Source organism: Falco naumanni, chromosome 11, assembly GCF_017639655.2.
Source record: "Falco naumanni isolate bFalNau1 chromosome 11, bFalNau1.pat, whole genome shotgun sequence".
Lineage (NCBI taxonomy): Eukaryota > Metazoa > Chordata > Aves > Falconiformes > Falconidae > Falco > Falco naumanni.
In genome coordinates this window covers 13,895,387-13,909,587 of record NC_054064.1, presented here as the reverse complement: position 1 = coordinate 13,909,587, position 14,201 = coordinate 13,895,387, and the positions used below count along the sequence as shown (strand labels likewise).

The following is a 14,201-nucleotide window of genomic DNA, read 5'->3' as shown; positions in this document are numbered from 1 at the left end:
ATGTGCCCTAGAAGATAAAGTAAACTTTGCTTCCTTCCATTATCTTGTAATTGTATCTGGTATCAACTTACACCCTGGTATGTGGTTAACAGGTAATTGGGTTAAAGCATATACTTGCTGCATTTCCTTTACACGTTAGCAAAAGTTACTTCTCCCTCCCCCCATTTTCTCAGTACTTCTTTTCTTTTTAAATATGATACTGTCCCTCAAACAAAATACTCCAGTTACATCCCTTGGTTAGCACAGTCAACTGTAACTAACAGTACAGAACTGCTCACCCTTCCCACCCCCACATAAGACCCCTTCACCTTTCCTAGAAGCATATTAAAAAGGAGAAACAGAATACCTCAGATCAAGCATAACACAGAAGTCTTAGAAGGTATACAAGACCAAATTTTTCTCCAATTTAAGAACATACTCGCATAACACAAATTGTTCAGGACCTTCTCCAGTTGAATTCTGCTTTTAATATTCAGTTAGCTTTGCCTTAGGGTACTCCGGAGGTCCCTTTCCTATCTAAATTAGTTAATGATCATTACCGAACCTACTCCCAACCCAAAAAGAGTCAATTACAAAAGTCAACTTTGGGAACAAATCATTGGGAACTCCAGTAGAAGACAGGCAGCTTAAGATAATGAAGACTTTAAAAAGTACGTAGAGAAGAAAACCTAAAACTGAGCCGTGCGTAGAAAGTAAGCTAGAAACTAAGAAGGTTTACATCATCACAGAAGCAGTACTGAAGTCATTGGAAATGGGAAGAATGGTTGATGCTCAGAAGTTCTTCAACTCACATAGAAAGAAAACTGTATTTAAAATAAGACCACGCTGTTTCACTGGTGCTGCAGCAAACCCCTTGTCAAGCGGCTAGATATATCCTGACACATGAAACAGTCAATCTGAGAACAGTGTAGAGCAACTATTTTTTAACCACATGCTTACTTTGTTTAGTGTATTTTATGTCCTTTGATAGTATTCGCAACAACTTTACTTTTGACTTCCCAAGTGCTGTTAGTGTCTTCCAAACACAAAGATTTTACTTCAACAGAAAATACTTTTTCTGCTGTTCTAAAGCTACAAAAACCAACAGGACATGCCATCTTAAAATCTTCTGCCGACTCCTAAAAAGGCACAGATGTTCTTCAAAAGCATTTTTACAGTTTTTACAGTTCTATGTAAGAGATGATCACTTCACACTCCCTACACAATACATATAAAACCACTCTTTTATCTATTCATACCAAACAAGAGTCTTCTATTTAAGACACCATTTTATAAGATGTAATTAGTCTTAAGAGATCTTCTCCACCTCATAAATAAATCTTACAAAGCTCAGATACCCTTCCCCTAGAGTTTAAGCCATTTAATTGGCCTTGTAGCTGTTTTTGTGGTTGGGGTTTTGTTTTAGTTTTTTACTAGTTATCTTGTTCAACTACTTTCAGATAAGGCATAATACATTCAGGCTAACTTTATACTGCTGCTTTGCACAAGTAGCTAAGCAGGGCAAAAATATCCCAGAGTATTAAAGCACGTTGGGAAGAATCTCAGGTGATCAGTCTGAACATGCAAAACACAGACCATGCCACTTACTTTTCATAGACCAGTTCCTCATCGGTACAGAAGTAGTGCGTATTCACGGTGCTTTTGGGTTTATTTCGTAAAGTAGCGAAGTACAAGCGATCTGAAAGGCAGATGAGGGCAACAGCGTGGGACGCAGCCGGCAGATGGCCGCCCCCCTCCCCGCGGCACCCCGCCGCCCCGGCCCGCCTGCGGGAGAGGCGCCGCGGACCCCCCTTCTCCTGCGAGAGCGACCCACGGCGCCCCTCCGGCCCCACGGCAGCCCCCCCGGCCCCCCTCGGGAGCGGCTTCCGCGGAGCGAGGGGAGGTTTCTGACCCGCAACGCAGCAAAACATAGCAACAGGTGCCGGCCCCGCTCCTCGCCGGAAAAGAGAGGAGGAAGGAACCGCTGAGGCGCGCCCCGCGGCAGCCGAGGGGCAAGCGGCTGGCGAAAGCCGCAGGGCACAGGGGACCGAAGCGGAGGCGGGCGCGCAGCCGGGCCCGCGGGGCCGGGGAGGAGAGAGGCCGGCGGGTTTCCTTTCTGGGGGCGGCTCCGGCGAGCGGGACCCCTGCGGCCGGGGAGGGCTCCCCGGCTCGTTCTCACCTTTCACGAACTCCGAGGCTCCCACCAGCACTTCGGGGGCGGCTGCCGCCGGCTCCATCTTAAACAGGGCGCGGAGCAGCGAGGCGCGGGGCGGCTCCGAACTCATGGCGCTCCCGGGCAGCCCCGACGGGGCCGGGGCGCGCTCGCTGGGCAGCGACCCGTTGCCCGGAGGGGCCGCCCGCCAGGGGCCACGCAGCTGAGAGCGCCGCTGCCGCAGCCCGCATAGGAACGGGAGCGGAGACGGGAACTAGCTCCGGGACACGGCGAGCCGCCGAGCGAGCAGGCGGGCGCCCGCAGGGACTCCAGCTCCACCCCGCCCCCAGCCAGGAGACGCCCTCGGATAAAGAGGCACGGACGGTTACCAAGCGACCAGCGGCGCCCCAGCAACTACGTTACCGAGCCTTTGTTTCGCCCGGGCCGGGGCCGAGGCGTGCGAGTCACCGGTGTGTCCCCCCCGTCCCTCGCCCCCCCTCCCCGCTCCGGCAGCCCCGCCCTCCGCCGTAGAGCGCCTACCCGCCGGGCGGGCAGCCCGCCAGCGCCCCGGAGCCGCCAGGCAGCGCTTTGCACCCGGCACAGCCCCGCCCCCGCCCCAGCCTTGCTCTCACGCCCACCTCCCGCCGGAGCGCGGCCTGCGCCTCCCCGCCCCGCTGCATTTTTTTTTTCTCCGCTTCCCCCGCCCGAGGGCGGCCCGTGGCAAAACGCCCCACGGAGAGGGAGACTGAGGTCCAGCTCGCAGGGCCCGAGGCGGCGGGAAGCAGACCTGAGCCGAGGCCGGTACCTCAGCAGCGCAGGGTGAGGCGAGCGAGCCGCCGCCAGCCCGCCTCGGGGGAGAGGGGAGCGCTGCATGACGCCGGCAGGCTGCTCTGGGACTCTTGATTCGCGCGGGGCCCGGCCCGGCGGCGCCTGCAGCGCTATTTCGCCTGATAGACAGACCGACTCACCAATCAAAAGCTGTCTTCCTACGGCTCTAGCCAATGAGCGAGCAGTGCCTGGTGGAGCCAGGGCGGCTGCCGGGCGTACCCCTCTATCGGGTCTCTCCTCAGCCGAGCCCCGGCTGCGGTGCCCCCCGCCAGGCGTTCACCTCCTTTTCTGCCCGCTGGGGTTTCTGTCACCTGTCGGGACTTCCCTCCCTCCTTCCCTCCCTCCGGCGAGGAGGTCGATCTGCCAGGGATTGCTGAGGGGGAGCGACAAGTCGGGGAAGCCGCTTGCGAACGGAAAGGGGCGCCACGCACCCCTATCGCAGGGAGCTCTCCCAGCGCACCGATTCGAGCTGTGGGCTCCTGCTCTTCCTGAGAAATCATCCAGCGATTAAGAACATCATGTGTGCTTCCTAAGGCTGTGGTGAAACTACACAAAATTACTTGCAGCTTGATGCTTTAAAAAAGTGCAAGATTGACTTTCTGGTGGTTCGTTTGCAAAAGCTGAATTAGTTTGTAGTCTGCAATTAACTTACTGCCAAAAAAAAAAAAAAAAGCGTTGGAAGTGTTAGAAATGCCTTTCTTCTGCCACCCTTGCCTTGAGAGAGGATTGGTAAGTGCCAAACAGAGCAGGTCCTTCTCATTTTTACAAGTGAATGAGAAAAAGGTTGCAAAGGAGAGGTACTTTGGGGAGAAAAATTAAGGATGTTATTCTTCCCCAAAACAAAAGAGAAATCGCCTTTGAAACGCCTTAAAAAGACCTTGTAATACAAAGCAGTATGCACCCCTGAGGTCTGCATTATTATCACCGTGTTTTCCCAACTTTGTAAGTAATCTACTGTAACAACCAGTTAATACAATTAATTATAGTGTGTCTGTAGCTCAGGCTAAATGAGTGTGAAACACTTCTGACTTCAGTTTGTAATCTAGCGTCATAAACACTGAATAATCTTTCAAGCCTTACAAATATGCTGAAATACTGCAGAAAGTACTTGTCTCATGAAACTTTTGTTGTTGCTTATTTTTTTTATATTGGTTATAATAATCTGTACCTCTGTACTTACATTTTTGGGGTGGTTTTTTTGCGCTTTTTTTTTCTCTCCATAGCTTCAGAACTACTATTCCTAAATATGAGTGTTTGGGCCTGGGCCTGTGAACTTAGAAACCTAATTCTCAGGTAGTAAGTATTATTCCATACAAGATGCTTGTAAAACTGAGGCCATAGCCTTCTGCAACAGCAGATTAAATAAAGGCTGTTTGAGGGTATTTGCTTTTCATGGAAATCAATGTGTTTATCTTTTCCTGTATTGTTCTATATGACTTTCACTTGTATTTAACCCTTAATTAAATGAAGTATTTAATTCTTTATTTACAAGCAATTGTCTAAGTGGTAGCATATCCTGTGTAAGAAGTATCAATGTATTTTCTCCAGAACCGAAGTTTTTTGAGACGCCTTTTTTTACTCTTAACTTTCACTACAGTTCAATGCAACACACGTTTCTGAGATTGGGCTGCATTCTGCTTGAGGGGAGTTTGTATGAACATACTCAAATTAGCTTTAACAAAACTATATTGGGTAAAAGTAAAGATGGAGCAGTGTAACAGACTAGCTATCCAGTATCTAGAACACCTAGATACATAGTTTGTGTTAAAGCCTATTACTTGTTAATCCATCTAGCAAGGCTGGTGAATCTAGGAGGCAAACACGACTAGAAACTGAAGATCCACTGACAAATGTTGTTTGTGACCACTTGTAAACCTTTTCCAAAATGACAAGTATTGTTTTGGTTGCATACAAGTTCTTATTTGTGGCAATTCGCTACAGCCATTGTAAGCACAGAAAATAAAATCTTTTTCTTCTTCCCTGTAAAAATATGTACAAAATAACCTCCATGTTTTCAGTTCCAGTATTCTCACAGCTTTTAGTATAAGTATCTAATGAATTTCACCTTGTAAAATGCTAGCTTTAACAACGTTTTCAACTCATACAATTTTTTTAAATTATAAATATTTCCAATTACTATTTTTAAAATGTGATGATACAAAATATCAAGGCTACAGTGACATCTTGTGGCATTTTTTTAACTAGGTAAAGAAGCAATTTTCTTGTAGTCCTGTTGCATCATTTTACGACTATATCCTGATTTTTTCAACAAGAATTTTTAAAAAACATATCTTTTTAGATACGATTTTAAAAATCCTGTCTTGCATAAATATTAATTTATACAGAATATTCAGAGGTGGTGATGAATCTGTTTAGAATCCAAAATATTTCCAAATGACATCTACATAATCTCTTAGAAGAAATCATTGCATATATTTGTTAAAATATACATGCTCAGTAATATATTTCATCCAAGAATCTTATGCACTTATATAACCATCAAGGGATAAAAAGTTGCCAGCCTTTAAAAAATAAAACCCTTTTTGTTCCTAAGCACAATGAATTATGGCTAGAGCTGAAGCCTTATATTTGCATATTTTTTGTATCTAAGCTTAAGGTTGTGTTTTTGATGGCTTTTTTACCTCATGAGTGGGTCTTACCTAAAATAAGTGACTGTATGTGCCAACGAGTACTTTTTTTTAAAAAAGTGAAATCTTGCTGCTGTTCATGTGTATGCAAACTGTAAGCTTACTTTAGACATCTAACACTGAAAAACTTGGTTAATAATCTGAAAATACATACATCACAAATATGTTTTATATATTTTGACAATGTTACAAATTCGATTCACCAGTATAAGAAAAGTTTGTTCTATTATTTTTTTCACTGATACAGAAGAACAAAACCCAAACCAACCCCTTCCCCCAACAAAGAACCCAATACTACGATTTGGCTGAGTTGACAATTCATTTCACATTTTAGAAGTAAGGTACACAACATCTGAAGTCTTCACAATTCTTGTTGATACTGCACAGAACAGAAATTACAGACCAGTAAGTAAATGAAATGCAGTAAACTACCACTAAGAAAGTTGCATTTCTGGAAAGATCATAGACCTGTTTGTATATTGCTTACCACTACAGCACAATAATTAAAATCTACTTTTCGCTATAACAACAAAACTAAGCAGACTTTACATTGCCATGTTAAGATTTTGCCCTTTAAATCTCACAAAAGTACCAGGAAGACTTCACTGAGCAGAAACTAAAACCTTTAACACTGATAGAACAAGGCAACAGAATCTTCTGTTCCCCCAAAGAAACACAAAGACACCCAGAATCAGCCCTGCTGTAAAAACTTGTCACATTTGTAAACCACTTTTTGTTCAGCTAACTTATTACAAAAAATTACAAAATTATACACCATCTGTGCAGATGCTATTTGTGTACTAGGTATTAGCTGTTATTGATTGTCCATAGATAACTATGAACTGATAGTAAGAATCAATTAAAAGCTGATGCAGGTGAAACTATATCTACGTTGGATACCACATTTGATTCCTCTCTGTGATCCAGGAAAATCACTGTCTTTTCTTCTTTCCTCCATACCACAAAAGTTCTGTAACTGCACTGGAAAAGATTGGTCCTGTCTATGTTAACACAATGTTTCCAGAACTATAGCACCCCAAAATCTAACAAAAGCTGTTAATAATAGCTCTATTTCTTGCTATGGATGAAGCCAGGGAATTTGAAGACTGGTAATAGTCCAGTCTTGTCAAATACACTTTTTTTTTTTACTCATTCATCGCACATTTTAATTGTCATAGCCACCAAAAATCGAGATGAAAGAAACAACAAAGTAAATACTCATTTGAAAGAGCAGTTAAAAAAAGAGTAGACCTGTAATATTATAAAAGGTACGCTCTGTAATACATGTAAAACAACTTGCTCTTATTAGGAATTGTAAATAAAACTTTTTTTAAAAGTGAGGATTTTCTTGGGCACATTTTTTAACAATGTATTTTTACATTTTACAATTTATGTTACAATTTAACAATGCAAAGTATCAAAATAAAATCAAGTACTCAAGAAAGCGTTAGTAATATCCCATCCATTTCTTCTGGCTGCTTAGGTAAGTTTCATATTTCATGTGCTCGTATTTCTTACATTTCCAACTGCTAGCTTTTACCTTTCAGCTGCTTGCAGCATTTCAGCAACTCTAGGCAAATTAACAGAAAAAAAAGCCACAGCAGAGATCACTTTCCACCATCTCAGCAGTAGCAGATACTGTAGGCAATGGTTTTAGGACTATGTGAGATGAAGGTGAGCTACTCTTTTCTGGCTTGCTTTCATAGCAGCTTCAGGAACATCTCAGAATACAGAATAGCTTATATACAAACTTCAAAGGGGTTTTGTACAGGAGTCGAGAAGCCTGGCCAACAGTTTACTGTAGCCCTTCTCCAGTTTCACCAGGAACTTGGTAGGAGGAGGTGAGAGGAGGGAGAAGGCAAGGAAGCATCTCAACATAACTATCAACTAGACCTCATTTGACTAGACACACAGATTTAAAAAAAAAATCAAAACATAAGCACTGAAGGGTAGGAGGGCACTTCTGCTGCCATGTTTCTGAAAAACTGGCCTAATTAACTGTAATAGCTTTTCAGGTTTTAAGGAAAGAGGATTATTTTATCACAGCTAAACGTCAGTATATATCGTTTAAGTTTTCTCAAAACTTACCTCAGAGAATTAGTAAGAAAGGGGGAAAAAAATACATAAAAAGCCATACAGAAAAAATTCAGAGGCTACAAATAAGACCAAGATGCAGTAATTACACCTTCTCTCCTTCAACTCAGTACAGTTCACCGAGTATTATTAAACATCTAACCCCTTAAATTCGTTGGCTTACATTTTATTTTTGTGATTGGCATAATTAGGAAAACCAAACTGAGAAATCATGATATTAGAATATTTTAAAGGCATGCCATCATAAATATTAACCAGTTTATTTACACAGTAAGATCTCTGTAACAAATGCTCTGCTCGGTGCCACATTCCAGAATAGCCACTGTTAGTGTCTTTTTCTAAATTTCTTACATCAACAGGCTTCACAAACACTCCCGAAGGCTTTCCAGTATGCTTGGCTACCAGAAAATTCATGGCAATATCATCACAATTTTGAGTTTCATCTATTAAGGCATAAACAGCTTCTGGCTGTCTTTGAAAATCTTCTAAATATCCACTATGGAAAAATGCTGCACCAATAAGAACCATAGAATACTGATCTCCATTTCCGAATCCAGGGTTCTGCAATTCGAAGCTGCCATAGCTGTATACACCCGAAGGAGTAGAAATGTGCTTTCTAGGAACAAATCCCACTATATGCTCTGGAAATTGCTGAAAGAAAAAAAAAAAAATTAAAAAATCAAAATGAAGCCGACACTCTGAAATGTGTATTAAGTATTTTCATAAGAGATATTTACTTTTTTTTAAAATAAGAGGAGTACAAGATTATTGCCAGGGAAGAATGAAATTATTAGCATATGGTCCTATGATCTGCCTAAATGTTGCAATTAAATACAGTTTACGAAACTGACACAATATGCCTCATTCCACATCACGTAGTGCCAAGAAACATCTATCCACAATTTGCACCTGTATATTTGGCATGCAAAATAACTTTACAGATAATTTCTCTCGGGGAGAAAAAACCCACCCACTTTTTTTGTGCAACCTACTATTGTTTTAAATAAATTCAGCAGTCAGCAACTTCAGTGTTCAAAGATTTGAAAGTTATAGATTACAGGTATAGCTACCATTGAAGAATGTTTTTGCAATTTCTACTACTCAATGTTTCAATCCTTGTAAAATCTAACCTTATAGCTAGAAAAATCAATGGTAAAACATTATGATACAGTATTGCTCTAATTAAAACCATTATTCTCAATTGTAACTCACAAATACTGCCTGCCAAGGTGCAAAACATTACCTGCCAAACAGAAAAGGCAAAAGCAAGGTCATGAGCACTGACCAGCGTATCATCATCCATCATTAAAACAGCTGAAAGGAAGAAAAAAAAACAAAAACAAAGAAACTTTTAACTTATCAAAAGATTAAATACATGAGCACATTATGCAGCACCATATTTGACAAATTAGCTGTGAAACTTCTATAACCATTAAACTGGGTTGTAGAACTGAATTGTAACTCCTTGAAAGTAGATGGAGAAAACATACTTAGATTTCAAAGCTTTGTGCTAACTGACAGCAAATCTAAATTTTAGATTATTTGCCAGGCTGTAACAAAACTCAGCAACCTTTGATCATCTGTAGCACAGCTGAAGAGATATGTGTTGGAAAACTTGGGAGTGTTTGGCAAAGCAACTTAACATTCTACTAATCTTGTGTAAAAATATAACTAGAAGAGTTAGATACTATTCTTTAGCGTATGAGATTTATAAGGGATTCTTAGTATAAAATGTTATCCACCTCCTAACTACTTGCAAGTTCTAAGTAAGCAAGCTTAATAAATTGCACAGGCAACATTCAGTATGATATAACTACAGAAGCAAGAATCTTTGCCTTAAATTTCAGGCAAAAGACTTATCGGCAAGTGGAAAAGGAAAGATGTTCTTAGATCAGAACTCCAAATGCATTAAAGCTTTTTAAGTTTACAGTCAGCATAAATCCTATTACAGTAAATAAAACACCTGCGAAGTTGATGTTTCCAGTGTCTTCCTGGAAGTCATGGGTTTTGAGTAGCAAGGCATGTTAGGAAGGGGGCAGTAAGTAGAATTACCTTTACTAATCATGAGTAAGGTCAGGTCTGTAATGCAACATATGGGGTTTTTTTCCACTTGAAACAAACAGGATTTATTGTTGTGCTTCTCCTGGAAAGACCTTAGGAAGAATATTTAGATGAATAGCCAAAAGACTGGGGAAAATACTCTTAAATTAAAAGGATGCATAATTTGTGATAGAAAGCCAGACAGCTAGGGAGGGAAGTTTCTCTGAAGAGTAGAACACGCTTAAGAACTTAGTTTTAAAAAAGAATGGATTAAATCAAATCTTACCAGATGACTTAAATCCAGATTAACACAGAGACTCAGCAGATACATGCACTATGAATTTCAGTTTATACTGTAAAGGGAAGAGGGGCTGAGCTACCTACGTTTGCCTGACAAAGGAAATGGAGAACACAGTTGCAACAGCCCACAAAATGCATTTGACCTCCCTCTCTTTTTCCTTACTTTTCCTTGACAGCCCGCTGGTGGCAGCGCTGGTGTGCATCTGAGATCGTAACATAAGTCTCTTCTCCAATACCCACATTCTATTAAGTGGCCCAACAGATCCATGGATTTATTACATAGTATAGCTCAAACCATCTCTCTTTTAGCATTCAGATTTTAAGTGTGAAAATAGTATTGGTAGTAGTGATATGAACTGCTGATTACCTTTTGTTTCCAGCTCAGGGAAATTCTGGAGTCTGTTCCTCATGCGATTGACAGTTTGAACTTTAAAGACAACAGGGACAGGATGAGGCCCCAGGGAATTCCACATTTCCTCTGGTATCTTCTCACCAATGTTGTTCCACACAACAATTACTTTATGTAGGTGGGGGATGGCTTGATAATGATTTAAAAGCTTTAGCAGTAAGTCAGTTCTATTATATGTTTGCATAATAAGAGTAAATGAATCCAAGGCAGACTGACTCTGGGTTTTTGGTTCCCTTCTCAAATTGGGCATTTTGTCATCTTTGATGTTGGGAAGCAAAGCTGTTAAAGCACCTGCCACAAGAAGCAAGACAATGATCACCACAGAAGTGAAGCGTAGTAGGCGGACTCCCATAACTCTTCCTGGAAGCTTACAGAACTGAAAATACCTTTAAAACAAGTAACAGGAAAGGAAAACTCATTAATCCCATGTACAGTTATCTCCCTTGAAAAAAACTCCCGCAATATTAAGTAGGCTTTTGTTTTAAGTAAATAAATGAGGATTTTAGAACATGAGCCAATTACTTTCAGCTAACAAGACAGGTACTTCTGGTACTCCGTTTCTGTTTACTTGCTTTTCACGTTTTTTTGTTAATTTTGAATTTCACTGTTTTGTGAAAATGAACCTAGGGTAATTCTTCAGATTGTTCATCATCTCTTATTTTCTCAGTACTGCATTTCTGATTGAACATTTACATACCTCACCAAACCCATTCAGCTGAAATTAGAAAATAAGTTTGCACAGAGATTCAGTGTTTTCAGCATTGCAGCAACTCTGTCTTAGCTGGGGATCAAAAGGGAGAGAAGGTGCCTCCTCAAGAGGCCTGGCAGAAAGAAGGAAGTAAAATGCTCTTTCTTTTCCCATTCCTGTGCACAGAAGGAACAATCTTTATCACTGATTTGCTGGACATTTTGTCAACAGTTTGTATTTCTGCTCAATAATACTTATTAATGCAGAAAATACGATTCTGTTCATACCAACTGAGGCTAACAGGTAGAGCAAACGAAACATACCAAATGGAGTAATGCAGGAATGCAACAACAGCAGCTGGTCTGCTAAACCTTGACCTCAGCATGGACTGGAGATGTCAGATGCTAGGTGCAATGTATCAGCTAACTGGGGGTGCAGCCTCAGTGTAAGGCAGGGCTTTCTGGATCCTCCTGGTTTTGGAACAGAACAGCAGCTCTTAAAAAGCAGCTCCTACAAAGGAAGCCCCAATATTCATGCCTCTTAGACAGCAGTCCCAGTTCTCCAGACACACATTGTCAACTCAGCAGGATCCAGCAGCCACTGCATTCCATAGTTTGCCCCTCAAATGCGTCATCTGCATCTGTTCTTCCTCCTTTAGTGGCAAGATTGGTATGAATTGAATCTATCCATATTACTCAGCATTACTCCATCAGTAATTTCTAGGCCTCAGCAGGAAATTCTGATCAAAATAAATTATCCAGGACAGCCCCATCAATTACAATTTTTGAGAGAGTATCAGTGTATTTTTTCACAGAAGTTTTGATCATTTTTTTTCCAATGTGCACAATACCATGCTCGAAAACATGAACATAAATTATTTTAGTTTAAAAAAACTCTCCACTTACCTCATTGTTGCCAAGCGAGATTGTTCTTCCCTCCTTGTTTTTACAAAGTTGTGTGTAAACTTTGAATCTGTTGGAAATTAAAGCAACTCTGTGACTGAAGATGAACAGTTACCCCACATGCTACGCAGCATTCTTTTACAAGAAAAGCATGGCACATTTTTCTGCTTGTAAAATTGTTGCTTTTGTGCCAATGCATGTCTACGTGATCCATCCTTAGGGTCAACTACAGAGATACAAGTAGGTCTCCAGAACCTCATAGTCTGTTCCTTTGTTCACCAGGCACCAATAAAATACACATTTGGTTACCACAGTCAGGCAAGTAGTCCCAATAAAATAATTTCCTTTTCTGGCTCATCCCCTTCATGCTCTCCTTCCACTAAGCTCACCAGTTGTGTTAGAAGTTTAAGACACAGAATTTTGTTCTCCCATCTGGTTTAGCAGAAGGGAAAGCAAATATGAGCGTAAGCACAAGATGTCCTGCACAAGATGAAGGACAGCAGCTTAACCTGTGTCTGTTACGGACTCTAGGTTGCTGGAAGGATTTTTGTTCTTTTAAAACTAGTTGAACAAGGAAAGGGAGTTTTTATTTTTCATTTAGGAATGGTACTATGAAAGCTTAGAGAACAAGAATTTGTTGATCTCGTTGAATAATTGAAAGTTCCTAAGAGTGGTTTGTTTAGGTTATAAAAACTTGGTTCTTAAAAGTACAGACTTGCCATTTTGTGTGTATGCCAACCTGAATATGGCCACACATACAGTCTTCCCAAACCTGCATCCCAATTTTACCACTGCCTTATTTTGTGAGGCTAGAGAGGTCAGCAAAACTATTTCCAAAAGCTAATGGCTTGTTTTGGTTGCTTCATTTTATAGGTGTAAGCAATCGTGCCTAACTTCTAAAAATAATTAGCAGTGGCTACTCAGCATTTCTGAGGTCCACCGTATCTTGGTCATATGAGCTTTTAAAAAGTTGAACCTTAGATTCTCTTTCCTCAATTGCAACCTGGTCACAACAATACTTACCAATACTATTGTAACGATTAATTGGCTAAAATTTAAAAGCCTACTTAGGATGGAAATAGAAATGTTCTGTGTGGTAATGACACTTCCCGGCTTGCCATGCATTCTTGTGTTTACTCAGTTGCATATGGTAGGCTGTAATGATGCACAAGGATGGTATTATTAGATATTCTCTAATTAAAATAACTGTCTATATAAAGTCTTTACAATTTGCATCGTGGCACTTTCCAGTAAGAAAGCAATGATCGGTTTTGCAAATTAAGTTGAGACTGCAACGCAGAGCGGGCCTCTTCAAAAATTTACTGTATCCCCTGTAGAGAACACCTCCTCAAAACGGAACTAACAGAAATAAGACCCCTGCGTCAAAACCGGGTTTCTTAACCCTCACTCCGAGAAAACACTTGAACAGGACCCGCTCTCTCCGTGGGCAGCCCCCCGCAACGGCATTACAGACAGTTACCGGCAGCACAAGCGGGCGGCTCGCCCCGGCGGGCAAAACGCGCCGCCCCCGCAACCGCACGGCCCGGCCGCCCCCTCACGCACGGTTCCGCTCACGTCCAGGCGGGCGCCGGTGCTGCCGCTTGCTTCCCCAGCGGTGAGCGCTGCCGGCGGCACGGCACGGCAGTGCAAGGCAGGGCAGGGCAGGGGAGGTGCCGGCCCGGCACCCCGCGGCTCGGCCCGCCCGCGCAGGCCGCTCCGGTGACTCAGGGGCGGCGCGGGCGACACCACCGCAACGCTACGGCGGCGCCGCCGTACCCCGCTTCCTGTGGGGCGGCCCTCCGCTTCCTCCCGGCAGGCCCCGGTTTGTAGTTCGGGGCCCCGCCGCGGGCAGGGAGCTCGCCCCCACCCGCCCGCCCGGCTCGCACAGCTGCCCGCAGCGCGGCGTTACGCCGCAGCCTGGGGCCGACCGCGGGGGGGCCGGGCCGCCGCCCCAGCTCCGTGCCCGGGGCTGCCGCGGCAGCCGCTGCCGGAGTACCGGGCATCGTGGGCGGACGGCGGGCGAGCGCCGGCACGGGACGGCGGGGGATTCGCGTGCTGGGGCTGGGCTCGGCGTTTTCGCCGGCAGCGCGCGCTGTCCCCCGCGCGCCCCGGCAGCCCCGGCCCCTCCCGCTGCGCGCCCCCCGCCGCCTGCTCGTGCCGC

At 43.2% G+C, this 14,201-nt stretch overlaps 2 protein-coding genes across 13 annotated transcripts in view; both read right to left on the bottom strand.

The window, feature by feature from the left end:
- CDC14A (cell division cycle 14A) overlaps positions 1-5,654 on the bottom strand; it is a 68,134-nt gene extending 62,480 nt beyond the window's left edge. For 3 of the 4 annotated variants that reach the window (XM_040611046.1, XM_040611050.1, XM_040611048.1), the window contains exons 1-2: positions 2,159-2,613; positions 1,588-1,678 (exon numbers count right to left, since the gene is read on the bottom strand). In XM_040611046.1, the coding sequence (XP_040466980.1) occupies positions 1,588-1,678; positions 2,159-2,264 (197 nt within the window). In that variant the 5' untranslated portion in view covers positions 2,265-2,613. Of the gene's footprint in view, positions 1-1,587; positions 1,679-2,158; positions 2,614-2,936 lie in introns of those variants that run through there. The other variant, XM_040611049.1, reaches the window with a different exon arrangement.
- Positions 5,655-5,758: 104 nt separating this feature from the next.
- On the bottom strand, positions 5,759-14,128 carry EXTL2 (exostosin like glycosyltransferase 2). Of its 9 annotated transcripts, none has more exons than XM_040611065.1 (6): positions 13,521-13,963; positions 12,044-12,110; positions 11,462-11,608; positions 10,409-10,836; positions 8,945-9,015; positions 5,759-8,352 (listed from the first exon to the last, which is right to left on the bottom strand). In XM_040611065.1, the coding sequence occupies exons 3-6, from the start codon at positions 11,521-11,523 to the stop codon at positions 7,861-7,863; spliced, it is 1,053 nt and encodes a 350-aa protein (XP_040466999.1). In that variant the 5' UTR covers positions 11,524-11,608; positions 12,044-12,110; positions 13,521-13,963; the 3' UTR covers positions 5,759-7,860. The 9 variants fall into 9 exon arrangements, 8 of the variants coding, with proteins under 8 accessions (XP_040466999.1, XP_040466998.1, XP_040467000.1 ...); XM_040611064.1 differs by having other exon boundaries at positions 13,604-13,963; XM_040611066.1 differs by having other exon boundaries at positions 13,616-13,963.
- Positions 14,129-14,201: the final 73 nt, after the last annotated feature.

What these genes read in the sequence shown, in the direction of transcription:
- EXTL2 (XM_040611063.1), bottom strand. An exon ending in TCTCGCTTGGCAACAATGAG is followed by an intron (nt 10,837 to 12,043) that starts GTAAGTGGAGAG and finishes CTTGTTTTAAAG; the next exon opens with GTATTTTCAGTTCTGTAAGC. An exon ending in TTGCCTTTTCTGTTTGGCAG is followed by an intron (nt 8,353 to 8,944) that starts GTAATGTTTTGC and finishes TTTTTCTTTCAG; the next exon opens with CAATTTCCAGAGCATATAGT.